The 15,845-nt window shown below is 33.3% G+C and overlaps 1 protein-coding gene across 1 annotated transcript; it reads left to right on the forward strand.

The window, feature by feature from the left end:
• The first annotated feature begins 1,563 nt into the window (after positions 1–1,563).
• On the forward strand, positions 1,564–10,637 carry LOC128234234 (uncharacterized). Its single transcript, XM_052948341.1, has 9 exons — positions 1,564–1,655; positions 2,235–2,353; positions 2,622–2,653; positions 3,811–3,867; positions 4,141–4,252; positions 5,847–5,949; positions 7,240–8,166; positions 8,279–8,355; positions 8,641–10,637. The coding sequence occupies exons 2-9, from the start codon at positions 2,248–2,250 to the stop codon at positions 8,760–8,762; spliced, it is 1,536 nt and encodes a 511-aa protein (XP_052804301.1). The 5' UTR covers positions 1,564–1,655; positions 2,235–2,247; the 3' UTR covers positions 8,763–10,637.
• The last annotated feature ends 5,208 nt before the right edge of the window (positions 10,638–15,845 follow it).

Consider the following 15,845-nt stretch of genomic DNA (forward strand, 5'->3'; position numbering starts at 1 on the left):
GATCTATGTTATATGTATATATATATGTGAATAATTATTGATCGTGGATTTGCAAACACAAAGTGAAGTCGCTCATTGTGATACACCACAGGATTTTAAGACTTTGATATAATTGATATAGACATCAGTGTTATTTAAACACGTTTACATTACCAAATTGTCTTAGTCAACTTGTGAGTGGGTACATTTCGTTTTGACTAAACAGACTTGCAACGATTTTTTCTGAACCTCGTTTCAAAATAATATTGTATGCAACAATTTTGTTCTTTTAGATATCCTTGTGACTTAAAATGTAAAGGAGAGTGTATTTCACTTTTACTTTTCATAACTCAGTTTTTCGTTAATAGCTGGGATTCAACTATCCATGTATATACAATTTCTATAAATAACCCAACTTATAATACAAACCCTTGATCGTCTATATATAACCAAATGCGGTTTCCGTTTTCGGTTATTTTTAGAATCCGAGTATAGAACTATGGCAATCTGCTTACCTCAGTCCTAAATTTACATACATTAAGGCATACCAAATCGTTTCTATATTAAGCTTCCGAGGAAGGATAGGTTTTTGGCTTCCCGGTCGAAAAAAACAACACATTTTTATATGATCAACGATTTTGCCAAATGTTTCGAATGTCTTGTAACTATAATTACGACAAACGAGCCCCCGGAAAGAAAAGAATACTAAATGAGTGACATCCTATGTAATAATATAGACACCAGAGTCTCTTAAGTCTATTCGGGACCTTCTCAATTGTAAGATAGATTTCCACTGAAAAATGATTTTGAATAAAACATGTATTTAAGCTTATTAAACATTGGGATACCACAGAATGTATCATTGTCTGATATCAAATGCAAATAGTATTAGAACAAATGACTTCATATTCCAATAATCTTACCACTTAAATTCAAGTTGTTAAAGATGTTCTTTTGCCGAACTTATCTAACTATGCGCTTGTTTAACAAACTTAAATCAATAATAGGCTGGTATTTGTAGCACAATAATGGTATGACGTTCTTTTACAAACTTATATAATTATATATTTTGTACGTACTAATTATTTTCATTATATATTAGGAAATTCTATGTTTGATGCACGTGCCGTTAATAAAATATTTACTTACTTACTTTACTCACTTACTTATATACATATATATTGTCTTACTTACCTACAGATCTAGTCTTTGGCGTACTTATAGATCTATCATTTTAATTACTTAAAGCTATATTGACTACTTACTTATGTACAGATAATTGTTTTACTTACTTATATATCTTTTGTTTTAATTAGTTACATATCTTTTGTTTTTATGTGTTTACATAACTATTGTTTTTACGTACTTTTATTTACTTAATTATTTAAAGATATATTGTTTACTTATCAGATATAATATTAATTTATTTAAAGATAAATCGTTTACTTATTTCAGACATATTGTTTTATTTACTTGGTATCTTTTGTTTTGTTTACTTACCTATCTTTTATTTTGCTTACTTACATGTCTTCTGTTTTACTGATCTTGTGAAAAACATAAGAATCAATTACTCTGATTACACTGAAATACCTCTTTTTGACGCTTTGTGGCGTTGTTTTGAATTCAAGAACCTCAGACATTTGCGAGGGTATCTGCTTGAAATGCTCAGACTGCAAGTACGGTATTTGTTTGCTAATGATAGGCTTAATTATTTCAAAGCTTTATCTTGTCAGGGTCTACACATATGTATATATACGTTTCTAAATTAAGAAAGTGATCGAATTTCTATTTTAGAACAAATATACGAAACAAACCCAAAATGTAAAGTAGAAGGGGCGTTTTTCATAAATTGACATATATGTTTTGTGCTTTATTGCTAAAGTCTTGGGTGTTCTATTATTTGCCTATAATTTCCGAACATAAGATAATATCACCAACAAGGTACATGCTAATGTAACCGCATTGACTAGGTCAGTGCACAAATGGGGTGTGTGTGGGGCGGGGGGGGGGGGGGTAAATGAGTATGTAAGCGCCCAACATCACACTTATCACTATATATCATTTCAGTTTAAACTTCAAAGCAACGAAACAAATAAAACTGTCAGCTTTTGGTCAACATCTTAATTTTGTTGATTGATTTTTTCCAATCTCATAATACTTTAATTGTTTAAATGTAAAATTTATTTATCAATTCAGCATTTAAGCTACCTACATATAAACGTAAACTGTATATTACTGTGTATTTTATGAAACAGACCATGTCCCCAGATGATTTGTGGTGACGAAGTTAACGGTTTGATGTTTAAGAAGAACTGTTGCTTCAGGATTCCAAAAGATGACATGGTCCCGAAATGTAAAAGTATATGCTTTCCAGGTTTGTGTTCTTTATTGAAATATTTATAACGTTAGATTAAATATTTATATACATGCAAATTGTGGGTTTCGACTGTCAATGATGTGTGCCTCTTTCATTTTATGGTTCGCGTTAATGCGTGTGCACTTGCTTTTTTCTATACTATTCTAACAGGAGGGTTTTTCCAAAATATCATGACAAATGGTGGCCTGTGCTTTGTTGTTTTAAAAAGGTTTGTTTTCAGTTTTGTCTTTTACATAATTGACATTAATTGAAAATTAAATTTCAGATGAAGGAACACACTATGAGACTGCTATAGAAGTATGTAATTCTTAAGCCATTATTAGCCAAACAGTTGTAGTTAATTTAGTTTTTAAGACTGTTTATTCGTTATCTAAACATAGTGTTGTGTTCTAAATTTCAAAATGTATCCTGCTAAGAACCTTCGTTTTCAATAATGGTAGTAGGTATTTAAACCAAACAATCAATGTAAGAGCGATATAATTAGTCAGTAATACTTATTTAATGTTATCAGCCATGCGCTCTCAGTGTGTGTACTATACGTGTGAACCTGCAATATTATGAGGAGCTTAACAATGTATATTCAATGGGGTATAAACAAAAAACAGGAATAGTTTATTCCACAGCTTATCTAGTAAGATTGCACGAAATAAAGTTGATTAAATAAGCATGTCGACACAAAAACCTTTTCCGATTGATGACTAGCATAATATTGGGCTTACGGTTCTCCAATTGGTAGAGATGTTACTCATGATCTGCAAATGAGCCCTATTTTATTTGAGGTCAGCACATTAAGATACGTGCCATTGAACACAAGCTTTGCCTGATCAATTCAAAGAGAAAGATTGAACTTAAGGTCCTCAAACTTATTGTAAACATATTGGTAACTACTTCATTTGACCTTTAGGCAGCTGTCTGCATATTTGTATAAATTGCATTGCCCGCAATGCCCGTAAATTACAACACACCAATTTCCATAACTGCTAATATCGGCCATAAACAGCAACTCACTGATTATTATTATTACTGGTAATATTAACCATTACCTACCCAAAAACTAATTTTGCAACAAGTGAACAACATTTATAACGAAGAGAGACTATTAGATCAAGGACTATTACTTGTAACTCAAAACCTCACTAGGTTGCACAATTGTAAGGAAATAAGCCGTTACAAGATTATTTGGAGTATGCATTTAATGTATGAGTAATTATTTTAAAGAAAAAGGCATTCAGCATGAATTTGAATGTGCTTTTGAAAACGTGCACTACCTGTGTATTACCATTTCTTTGTGTAGCTATTTCCATAGTGTTAGTATTGAAAATGATGTCTTGACTTTTAATCTGTGATATATATTGACAGTGTTGTGTTTAATAGCAAAAGTGGTGTTGAGCATGATCTGCTTTTCTTGGAACTGGCATCAATGCAATTGTTAGGTATTCTATATATTTTCACAGCTAATTTCAGAGGAACTCATGAACCTGAAAATGTTGCTGGAAGAGAAAGACAAACAGGTATATAATGGTGAAGTCTGAACTGAGATAACATATGTCCTCTCTCTTGAAAGTATTAAGTAAATTACTGTAGCATGTGTAGATACCAATAATAATTATATAAAGTATTAAACAGATACCATCCGGTCCGATGGGCATACACGTAAATGACACTACACTTATCATCATGATGAATTTTCTACCATTGAACTAATGACTTGGGCGATAAGTACTGATTTTGTTTGTTTGTTTTGTTTTGGCCAAATGTATTTTTTACATTATCATCTGTTTTAGTTGGAAAGTAAAGACAATGAAATAAAAGAACTGAAAGAAAAACTGGAAGTAAAGGTATTCAACGAAACTTTAACGAAAGACAAAAATGAGTCTTCTACGACAGACACAAAAGGTATGATTTACAAAGTACATTTTTAAATTCATTGGTATTACTTATGGTATCAAATATGTTTATATCCATGAACAAATAAAACAAACAGAAAATTCAAAAGCATATGATCCTATAAGTTTCCTCCACCGTATCGTATTGTATCTTGATTTAATAGTTTCGTGACTTGATACCCTTATTGACGACACATTAAGTCAAGTCAATATCTGTTTATTGTCAGATTTCATGTAACATTTAAAACATATCCTATGTATAGCTTTTAATGACATAATCATTAAACAAATAAGAACAGGATTTATCTAAAATAAAAAAGCATATATATGTGTGTGTGTGTGTGTGTGTGTGTGCGTGTGCGTGTGTGCGTGTGTGCGTGCGTGCGTGCGTGTAGAATGATACTAAATGAGAGTTATATTGAACTGAGACCATAACGAAGATTAAAATGGCTAGTTGTTGTATAATAATCACAGTTAAATCAAAGTCGTGCGGTTAAGAACTAATACGATGTTTAAATTGCACATATTATACGTTGAGATAAAAACTTTAAACACATTTATAGGTGTGACAATACAATAAATAAGTATACAAAAGTAAAACTAAACTGCCAACGCTAATCGTAACTAAAACATAATTAAGACAGAGGACAGTAAAACTCTGAAAATATAAACAAATGCACAAGAGACATGCGCAATTTGAAAATGGTTTAAAAAATCATGTGATCACTTCGGTCAGATCGTAGATGAACTGATAAGCAACAGCTTCTTGAAGTACATAAAACGGTAGCTATGGTAAGAAATATGCATTATTTACATAAATAAAACTACCGCTTTCTAAATTATACATCAATTAGGAGAAAACATAACTGCATCTAATTAGGCTCTGATCTAGACAGACAATGCAAATGTCTAATGCAAGTGTGATACAGATAATACGAGAGAGAGAGAGAGAGAGAGAGAGAGAGAGAGAGAGAGAGAGAGAGAGAGAGAGACCAGCACCAAGGATAAAACAAAAAGAGTCCTGAAAAAAAATCCAGTGTGGTCTTTAATGTTGTTGGCATGAAATAAAGTAGTTTTACGGGTGCCGTGTGAATGCATTTAATGTCGCCCCATACTCATATCTTTAATTAGTATCAAAATATGTAGTTAAAGAACATTGTTTGTATCTCTATCACAAATATAAAAACATGACTTTCTTCAAAAACATATCACATAGTTAAGAAAAAATATCACAAATTCACTTCATATTATTAAAAAAATATCTTAGGAGGTATATGATAAGATTAAGTAACTACACTCTACGGGAAAATATCAATACGGGAAATTGCCATTCCCTTAAATTGTCTTAAAACTACAATCAATGCAACATTGAGTTATTAATAAACAATTATTAATCTTTTTAATAAGCTTCAGCAAAATTAAAAAATTAACAAAGACAAGCAAGTGACGCTTAATAACAACCTTATTTGTTACATAGACTACAACCTAAGTTAGAGAATGACTTTAATTCAAATGAGAAATAAAATGTTCTGTAATATAACCTTGAGTGACAGGACACCGAATAACCTGATTAACTCTTATCATCTGGTATCTGCTTATCACAGGCTGCAACGGAGCTGGTGGAGTACTTTGCAAACTTGCTATTGGTTACGTCGGGATCAGGTGTGTCGTGTTTCTGTCTGGTCAGATCTTCATTTGTTTTCAACAGTAAGTGACAGTCAGTGAAAACGAACCACTTACTAAACATAAGATAAAATGCTAATGCCCCTCTTCAAAAATGAGGATATATTGATTTGCATATGTCCATCCGTCGGTGGGTCTGTACACAAAAGCTTGTCCGATTGATAAATAAAGAACGGTTGGGTTAACGTCATAAAATGGTGAAGAGCAACACATAACCCCTCAAGATTTTAAGTCAGAGGTCAAAACCCAAGGTGGTGGTGTTTTTGATGACAAATATCGTCTGATCTATAACTGGAGAAGGTTTGGTCTTCAGTCCTCAAACCAGGCAGGGAGGTCATGGTCCGCAGGTCATCCATATTGAGTTCAGCAACTTAATGTCGTAATGACATTGAACACAAAAGCTTTGTCCGGTCAGTATGAAGACAACACTTTTACTTCTTGTCCTGAAACCTGTAGGGGAGGTTGGTCATGACATGTAGATCTCAATTGTAGAACCCGATTGATAAATTAACATATCACGAGATTAGCGATAGTCATGGATATCTTTAAAGATGCACTTTTATTTCCCAAAAAGATTTGCCACAATTAATTCAATTGTTTTAATATACCAAAAAGGATGAATAAATGTCGAACACAATGATTCTTATGAAGGATACCGAGTTTAATTTGAAAGAAAGGAGCAGAAAACACGGTATTTCTACCTTATGAGACCATAGTAAATCTCAGTAAATCTTTTAGCATTCACCAATCATTTAATATTTTGGCGTTTTCAGCTTTTAAATACAGTCATAATATTTTTAATAGTAATCAATATTTTCCATAAATGCATTATTTAATAAGTAGTTGAGGGTCTATCACTCAGAATTCATGTTTGTTTTACATGCGTATGTATTGATTATATATTATTAAGATGTTTTGTTTGAAAGTTGCAGTTACTTGACCATTATCGTATACAAACATAGGATACCATTTCAATTCACCTTTAATCGCGAACAATTAATGATAATTTAACGTCTCTATCGCCAAAATGGGCTTTACAAGAGCCATAGAATATAACACATAACATACGTGAATAGCGTAATCTATTAGAACAAGGGGCGTAAGCCGCGCATCCTATGTTCGCCAGTCACACAAACAGTCACGTGTAGGTCATGATCCAGCATGTTTACATTAGAAACGCTAGTCATAAACTAAACTTACTTGTTCAACTAAATTTATGACATTTTATAAAATTCATTCCAAACACACCTCATTTTAATCGAAAATCATATCGTTTTTCATCACGTGGGTTATACTACGTTATTTATTTTTAAGGTTGAGAAAACTCGTCAAAGAAAAACGGAAAGATATCGCAGACACCAGTGTTCACAAACCATTATTGAACTCTACATCAATTGATATTTATCCTAATTCTCAAGACTGCGCTGAAACAAATGACACAAAACTCGAACCTTTAACACAATGCAATGAGTCTGAACAACAACACCCTAAACCTGAACAGCAATACACTGAACCTGAGCTACAACACAGTGATCCTGAGCCACAACACACTGATCCTGAACCACACCGCTCTGAAACTGGCCTAAAACAAACTGAAGCTAAGCCACAATGCACTGATCGTAAGCCACACCGCTCTGAACATAAGCTACAAGAAATTGAACCTGAGCTACAACGAACTGATTCTGTGCCACAACGAATTGACTCTGTGCCACAACGAACGGACTCTGCGGCACAACAAACTGACTCTGCGCCACAACGAACGGACTCTGTGCCACAACGAACTGATTATGTGCCACAACGAACGGACTCTGTGCCACAACGAACTGATTATGTGCCACAACGAATTGACTCTGTGCCACAACGAACGGACTCTGTGCAACAAACTGACTCTGTGCCACAAAGAATTGATTCTGTGCCACACCGAACTGACTTTGTGCCTCAACCAACTGACTCTGTGTCACAACACACTGAACCTTTAACGAAAAAACGCAATGAACCTTTAACGGAACACACTGGTATTCCAGTTACTAAAACTGATTCACAAGGTACTGAAAATGATTCGCAATGCACTGACATTGATTTACATAATAAGAAACATGAACCACACGTGGCTTTAAAGGGTGCGATACCTTCTGCTTCCGATGTAGGATATCTCAACGCAGATGAACACCTAAGTGGTACCTCTGAATGTCAACATTGTCCTCCGAATTTGGAAGGGTCTCGTGTTACCTGCAAAGCAAGGTAACAGTTTACAATTTAGATTTTAATATGAACAGCCCTGGTAATTAGCGTGTTTGATTGACATACTGTGTTGGTATAATTGACCTAATCCAAGTAAAACCCTCTTTTAAAGGGAGCTGCAGGTTATTGCTAACCGGGAAAGAGCAGAAAGCGCTGAAAACTATATGATAAAACAGGATATATCAAATGGTAGGTGAAACTAACTTATTCCGTTACAATTTTGAACAAATATTTTACAACATTATAATAGTAATCCAACATGGTATGCACATATTTCTAACTACTTTATTGGTAGTTTTATCATCCAGAAACAACTCATGTTTAGATTGGTGACTACAAACCAAACACACTTGAGCCCATACGGAGATCTTGCACCTAGTCGTCTTATTAGAAAGGGATACACTTAAAAATACGATAACGCAACATTTTAAGAAGTGTTACAACTGTTAGTAATTTGAACATTATAAATCGCAGATCACAATCGAGCTGTCAGTGTATCACATGGTAAACAGATCGACGCGGACACATCTAATGTCAAGATGACAATTCAAGATGTAAAATCTTCCATCGATTCCAACACAGAACTAAGTAAATGAGAAGAAAATTCCTAAGGATACGTCACACAAAAATGTACCAGAATCTAAACACAAACAAATATGCAAATGTAAACGCGTGCATGTGTATACGAAATGATGAAAAGGAACAAACTTTTTTTATACACTTAGTGATAATGTTGATGAGTATTAACGTAAAGACAATGAGTTTAACATGTACATTTATTAATATTATATACTGATTTGCATTGCAACAATCATGCATTTTGACAAAGGCATTCAAAGTTCATTAAATTGAAAAGTGTTCTTTATCATTGCAATTATCCTGTGTTTTTTGTTGTGGAACAACATGTTTACTGACTGCATTCCGTCACGTTAATATTACCGATGCAGTGCAATTTGCTTTTATCAGCATACAAGCTTTTTAGGAGGGGGATATGACATTTATCAACCTATTTACATATGACATATGACATAATGAATATGTTGTTTCCTATTTGTTAAAATATAACAGAGACAATTTAGATAATTTAAATAGATTTCCAATGGAACCATTGCAATGGACGGAAAACATTTTGAGTGTCTAGAATTGATACTGAAAAATATATATATTGATTGTCAATATATACTGTTGTAAATTGCTCAGCATTCGACATTTGTTTCCGTAACATGTATAAATGTTTTGTTTTATTTACCAAATACAATCTGATGAATATGTTTTTTGAATGTTTGAGTGACGAATACATATTGTGTTTATGTTGAATTGGGCTAGTTTAAAGTTCAAAATGTTAGCATTGAAATAAGAATTTTAGAAGAGTGCTAAATATTGAGTATAGAAAAAGGTGCTTGTAAAAGAATCTGGTTATGCGAATGTGTGATTAATCCATATAATGTATTTAACCTGTCTTTGCGTATGAATACATATATTTTTTGCTATGGTTTTGCTACAATATATATTTTTGCTTGTTGTTTTTTTTTTAAATTGCTAGACTGATGCGTTGCTATTCTTGGTTGACAAGCCATGATACTGTATTTTAAAATAATTGCTGTAATGTGAGAGTGTATGTAGTTTGTATTAGTTGGCTGCCATTCGAATTGCTGACCAGATGGGTTGTCGGTTAGGTTGATAATCCCTGATAATATGCTTAAATATTGCTTGTTGTTGGAAATAATGTGTTGTAAGGTGTTTGTGTTCCATGACTTTGTAACAGTTTGCGGGGCTGCCGAAGTATTTGCTAGACAGCTGGATTACCGGTCTTGGTTGGCAAGCTATGATAATATGTTTGAAAATATCATTTGATTTAGTGTTAGAAAGTAAGATAATTGTGTTACATATGTTTAAAACAGATGGCGTGGCAGCAAATTAAATTTTTGACCGATAAGTTGCCTGTCTTGGCTGGCAAGGAATGATAATGTATTTGAAATAGTGCTGTTGAAATACTTACATTGTTTAGGCGCTTACTTATAGGCATTGAAGAAATTAAATAGTTGTTCCAATGATTTGGAAATACTTGAGGAACAAGCAAGGTCGTATAGCAAATTGTATGACATATACTGTAGTATATACAACCAGGTTTCATATATTTTCAACATATAATGGATGAATGAGAGCTCTCATGTATGGAAGTTATTGAATATGCCTTACGTAGTTTATGAAAATAAATATAATGTTTCCTTGGTATTTAAACTGCTGGTAATTTTTATATTAACAAGATTTTTAAATTCTACTGCTGATTGGATATTCAGAACGTAACTCATTCATGTTTTATCCATATTGTACATGGTCGCTAGGTAGCTGTTTGAAATGCATACACTCCAGACATATCGATATGTTTTAATGTTAACATAATTAAATCAAATGGTCACTTAGAACATGCATTTTTATTTTTTTAATATTTTGTTAATAAACTCCATTTATAAAACTGTACGAATGATTGTATTTTTCCTCATGGGTTAATAGCCTTCTTCTTAGAATTGTGTCATGTTCTTTTCTATATTGCAACTCGTGCTTCGGACCTAGAAATTCAAGATGCGTCCTAGAATTCTGCTATAAATTGCGAATTCAAGGATAGGAATCGATAAGAATGAATATTCGCATGAATAATATTTCTCTAAAAGGTCTTCTAATTAACATACAAAATATACCACCTCAAGGTCTTGGAGTCCGGCCTTAAACCTTCTCGCGCAAGTCCAACATGCTCACGTCGAAGGTCAAGGTCACACATAAAAGATATATTTTAATGGAATTATGCATATATGCGCATACAGAATAGATGTTTGTGACAGGGCTGGAACTTTGTCATGTGATATGTTGGGATGTTCAAATTACATGCCTCATGTATTCGGCAAACAAAAACGACGTTTTGCCTGTCAGACCAACGTTGCTAGCTCGAAGGTCAAAACATACTGGAATTTTGCATCTAAACACAATGAGAAAACGTGGCCGTGTCCTAGCAGTAAATTTGTCATGCATGACACGCAAGGGCGACGTTTCGTTACTTTCCTAAAGGTTAATGTCACAGGGATTGTGAAAGAACCTGGCATATTTGTTTGGCACATAAAGTTGACGTGTCAAGTGCAAGTTTCTCGTTCGTACCTCATTGGTTAAGGTCACACAGAGATTAATCACAATGGAATTTTGCCAAAATGGTATAGAGTGTCGTGTCCTGGCTGAAACTTTGACTTGCGCGGCAACATTCAAAGAACATGCCAAATGTGGTCAGCACACGAAGTCGATGTGTTGCGCGCAAGGACCAAGTCTCTATCTTGAAAGTCAAGCACATGTATAAACAGTATATGTGGAATATTGCGCGATGGCCAAATTTTCGCATCAGTTACTTTTCTTACTTATTAACAATTCCGTAATGCATGTACTTCAAATATCTTTTGAGGGAATTCCTCACTAACAAAAACAGTTCTTTTTAATATGTTATGAAAACACCTAGTTATAGAGAGAGAGAGAGAGAGAGAGAGAGAGAGAGAGAGAGAGAGACAGAGAGAGACAGACAACAGACAGACAGACAGACTACCAGGTAATGATGAGGACCACGCTCGTTTGTTGACAAATTTTGAGGCGTGAGTGAGGTAAAAAGATATCACCAAATCAGCAAATTGTTGTGTCAATTTTCCGGGAAGCTCGTATTACGTATTACAAACAGTTAAAAATAGAATTGAACGATGATATAAATTTTATGTTCGAACAGATGTTTTCGTCTGTAATTTGTTTGGCATGAAAGCAAATGTTCGAACATTCAGCTTTAAGATCAATAAAACGTTTGAAAAACGGGATAATATTTTTTTTACAAAACGGTTAGTTGTTAATTTCCAAGTATATCTTTTTTCAAATTTTTGTAACTTTCTTTAAATTTTAAATATTTTATTTGCCAAAATGTTCTGGTTCAAAGTAAAATGTTCTGTCTTGATCAAGGGGAATTCACTTAAATGGATTTTAAAAGATGTTCTGAAAGTTGATATTTTCACTCCTTATTTTGCAGTGAAAACATATTCACTGTTGTTTTTTTACTGGTAAAACTCGATGTTTCATCGAAAAGCATGAACGAAAAATATGTATAGAACAATAAGTAATCAATTATTGAAATTCATGATGATTTGTATATTTTCCTTTTTTCCAAGTATACGAATGAAATCATTTATTAGCCAAAGCAAATTTATTTGAGGTCTATTAATTCACTTGCATGACAAAGTTTAAACATATTAAATTGAAAGCAAATAAAAAATCAAAATGTTCATGGATATTTAAAATGTTATTAAAATGAGTGATTGTTTTTATTTAATTGTTCAAACAGCAACCAGCAACTGTCGTATAATCAAGTATATGATGTTGAAGTCCGGCCTTATAAAACATGAGAGCCCTTTTTGCAATGCTCATGTATGTAATAAGGGCAGCCGAAGTGACCCTCCTGGTCATATACATTCATGATACGTTTTGTATACTCAGTACTACTGGAGGAAATTGTAGAAAATGCACTGAAAACCACTATCAAGCGGTAATCATGGCTTTTGTATTTCTGCGGTTCATAAGGCAATACAATGCAATGTAAACTAATTTAAAAGTAATCAAAGCTAGGTTTTGATCCATACGTGGTAAAGCAGTAGCATATCAACAAGACTAATTGGCTTTAGACAACTATGTTATTTAAGTACCTCATATGATTCATAACAGTTCATGTACACTTACTGATAATGAGATAGTATACAAAAACAGTCAAACATAATCAGACATGGTTTCCTCAATAATATGTTGAGATCGAAAATAATCAATTACGTACTATCCTTGAGTAAGGAACTAAACTGGACATACAATAAATACAGGCATTATAGTAGAAAAGTGTATGAAGGAACAGAATATAAAAAGTAGTCTTAATGAGTATCCCTAACAGGAACGTTTTGTTCTGACTATAATGTCCTGGATTTGAAAACTATTTTACCATCAATAAGTCAGGTTGTGAAACTACACAGTAAGTTTAACCGCATATAAACAAGTTCCTAAACACATTGTTCTGTTTTGTGGACGAAAAACGTTTACGTGGACCCATATAATGGTCTTTAATTATGTTATGGTTAGAGTTTATTTAGGGTAGTCAAGTTTCTGAAATACTGTCAAAACATACCGATAGAAATATTATCATATCATTATCATTGTATCATATACGTGCATTACAAATTATTAACACATATCTAAGAAATTCGCATATTACAGAATTTAAATAATTATTTTAAGCAGTTATCTTTTCGTTATTATTTGTTTCGGTGAAAGCGGTAAAACCTCAGTTTTGACCTAGAGGTTAGACAAATGACTTAGATTAGAGACCAATCAAATATTTAATAAATGAATTATGTCGAAGGAATAAAAGAAAAACAAGTTTTTGATTGGTTTACAGTTAAGTTGGCGATCCTACAAGAGACCCTAATAAGATTAAGATTGCAGCGAAATTTCCCGGATACTTACTTGTCTGTTATTTATTGTCTATAAGAACTTGTTACCCCCTTGCGAGCCTCTCGTATTCTCCAGTTTTGTGACATAGCCTTCTAACTGGAAGACCTTGGTAAATTATTCATACAAAACAATCGGATGACCGTCGTTTTTTCTCTAAAATCAACATTTTAAAGAAGCAACTTTTTATATAAGAAATCCTAAACAAAGTTGAATAATTTAAATTCCACTATGATTTTATTTGTAAGCATAAAGCTGTTGAATGAACGGACGTAGGATAATCAGTGGGAGGTGTCTGATTTTCTATGTTCTGCATTACCTGGGATTGACCTAACCTAAATATAACTTTGGAAAAAACAAACCGACTTCAGGTATATTATGAAACACAAGTGTCATTTGGACAGAAGAAGAAGAAAGAAATGAAACTTACTTATGCTGAACCTCAAACTTCTAAAAATAAACCGTAAATTACATAAATTAGCTGTTGTCGATCCATAAACAGTATTGACACTCTGGAGACAACAGCACCATAACATCAATGCCTTTCATCATTACAACAAGTCAGATTGCCATTGCATTGAAACATTCATACATGTAGACATGGATCTATATAGTTGTCGAACCTTTTTTCGACCTTAGTACTTTTGATTTTCGAATGAAACAATATGCATATATTAAGTTCGTACTGCTTTCTCATACAGTTTTCGTGACCTTTTTCGATTTTGCAAAAATCATTTTTCTTCAGATAATTTGATCGGTCCAGGAGTTCTGGAGCGGACTAATATTGTTGTGTGGTCCCTTAAAGTATAGCATGAACCCTAAAGGTATGAAAAGAATATCTGCTCTGAACATCAACTTGATGTGTTAATGATTTTGCCATAGCATTTCGAAATCCTTCGAGTGGTTTCAAGAGGATTCATAAGCAAACACGAAATGAATACGAACGACAGAAAATATAGACACGATTACACATTAAACTTTTGCAAAGGGACTAAATGGAACTAGATTAGCGAATAGACGTATTTCGAGTTCGTCACCGTTTAAAAGAAACTTTGCTTTATATGTGAACAGAAGGACCACGACAAAATGACAGATAATTTTATTGATTCCAAATTAAATGACTTGGTGCTTTGTAAACGTCAACTGAAATTTGTTACTATGTGTCAAATAGATGTGCGATATACAGAAGGGATAAAAACTTGTTTGACAGAAAAAGATTCAATCGTTTGAGGTAACCCTTGTTTAAAATTTGAGTTTCATCAAGGGGAGGACGTAATTTGATTTCTGGCAAACATTAAGTGAGAAAAATGTTTCGTGGCAAACAAAATGGCGTATTTTTATTGACAAGTGCCGATTCTGGAACCATTTATGCCTGGTAAGTTGACCTTTTTTGTATTTTTGAAAAATGAATGCACCCAGTGTGTGGTGAAAAGCATATTCTTCAATCGACATCTTAGTTTGTATCATAACTTTAAAGAGAAAAAGGTTATTGAATAGATTGTGGCTCTGGAGGCAATGTTTACAAATAAATGTGTTGAATTTATCCTCATTTGTTCGTATTTTCTCGGCAAATATGGCATATCTCTGCATGTTGTAACCGTACTTTTATATATATTTCTATCTTCCAAATTTCATGGTTATTACTCGATTGTACACGTTTCCTGGCCGATTTTTGTACATTAACCCCCTATTTTGTTTAGTGCAAGCACATTAGCCCAATTTTGGTCACAACGCAAACAACCTTCTGCATCATTTAATCAAACTCATTTAATCAAATAAATTTCTATTCTGAGGAAACGGCTTGAGTCAAAAGGTTACGCCACTAAGTTACGCCCTCCTCTAACGTCAAATCGTGGGTCCGCCCTTGAATGCCATTATTGGGGTATGAACACAGTTTGGCTGGTTGGACTCCATACGTACTTTAACCAGCCCAACTGAATTTATATCCCCGATAATGGCATCAATGATTTAATTAATTTCTGATATCTACACCAATAATTCATTATTTATTTCCAGAATTGTTACAAAAATACCCACTTCAATTTTAGAAACCCTTACTTTTAAACGTAAAAATGAAACACTAACAACAAGAATACATTTAACATATCATAAACTTAGATTGGAAGATATTGCGTCCACCTGTAAATATTTGCATTGCAGCAAGGCAGTAA

This window comes from Mya arenaria, chromosome 5 (assembly GCF_026914265.1).
Source record: "Mya arenaria isolate MELC-2E11 chromosome 5, ASM2691426v1".
In the NCBI taxonomy this organism is placed as follows: Eukaryota; Metazoa; Mollusca; class Bivalvia; order Myida; family Myidae; genus Mya; species Mya arenaria.

What these genes read in the sequence shown, in the direction of transcription:
- LOC128234234 (XM_052948341.1), top strand. Translation starts at nt 2,248, where the DNA reads ATGATTTGTGGTGACGAAGTTAACGGTTTGATGTTTAAGAAGAACTGT. An exon ending in TGGAAGAGAAAGACAAACAG is followed by an intron (nt 3,868 to 4,140) that starts GTATATAATGGT and finishes CATCTGTTTTAG; the next exon opens with TTGGAAAGTAAAGACAATGA. An exon ending in AAAACAGGATATATCAAATG is followed by an intron (nt 8,356 to 8,640) that starts GTAGGTGAAACT and finishes TATAAATCGCAG; the next exon opens with ATCACAATCGAGCTGTCAGT.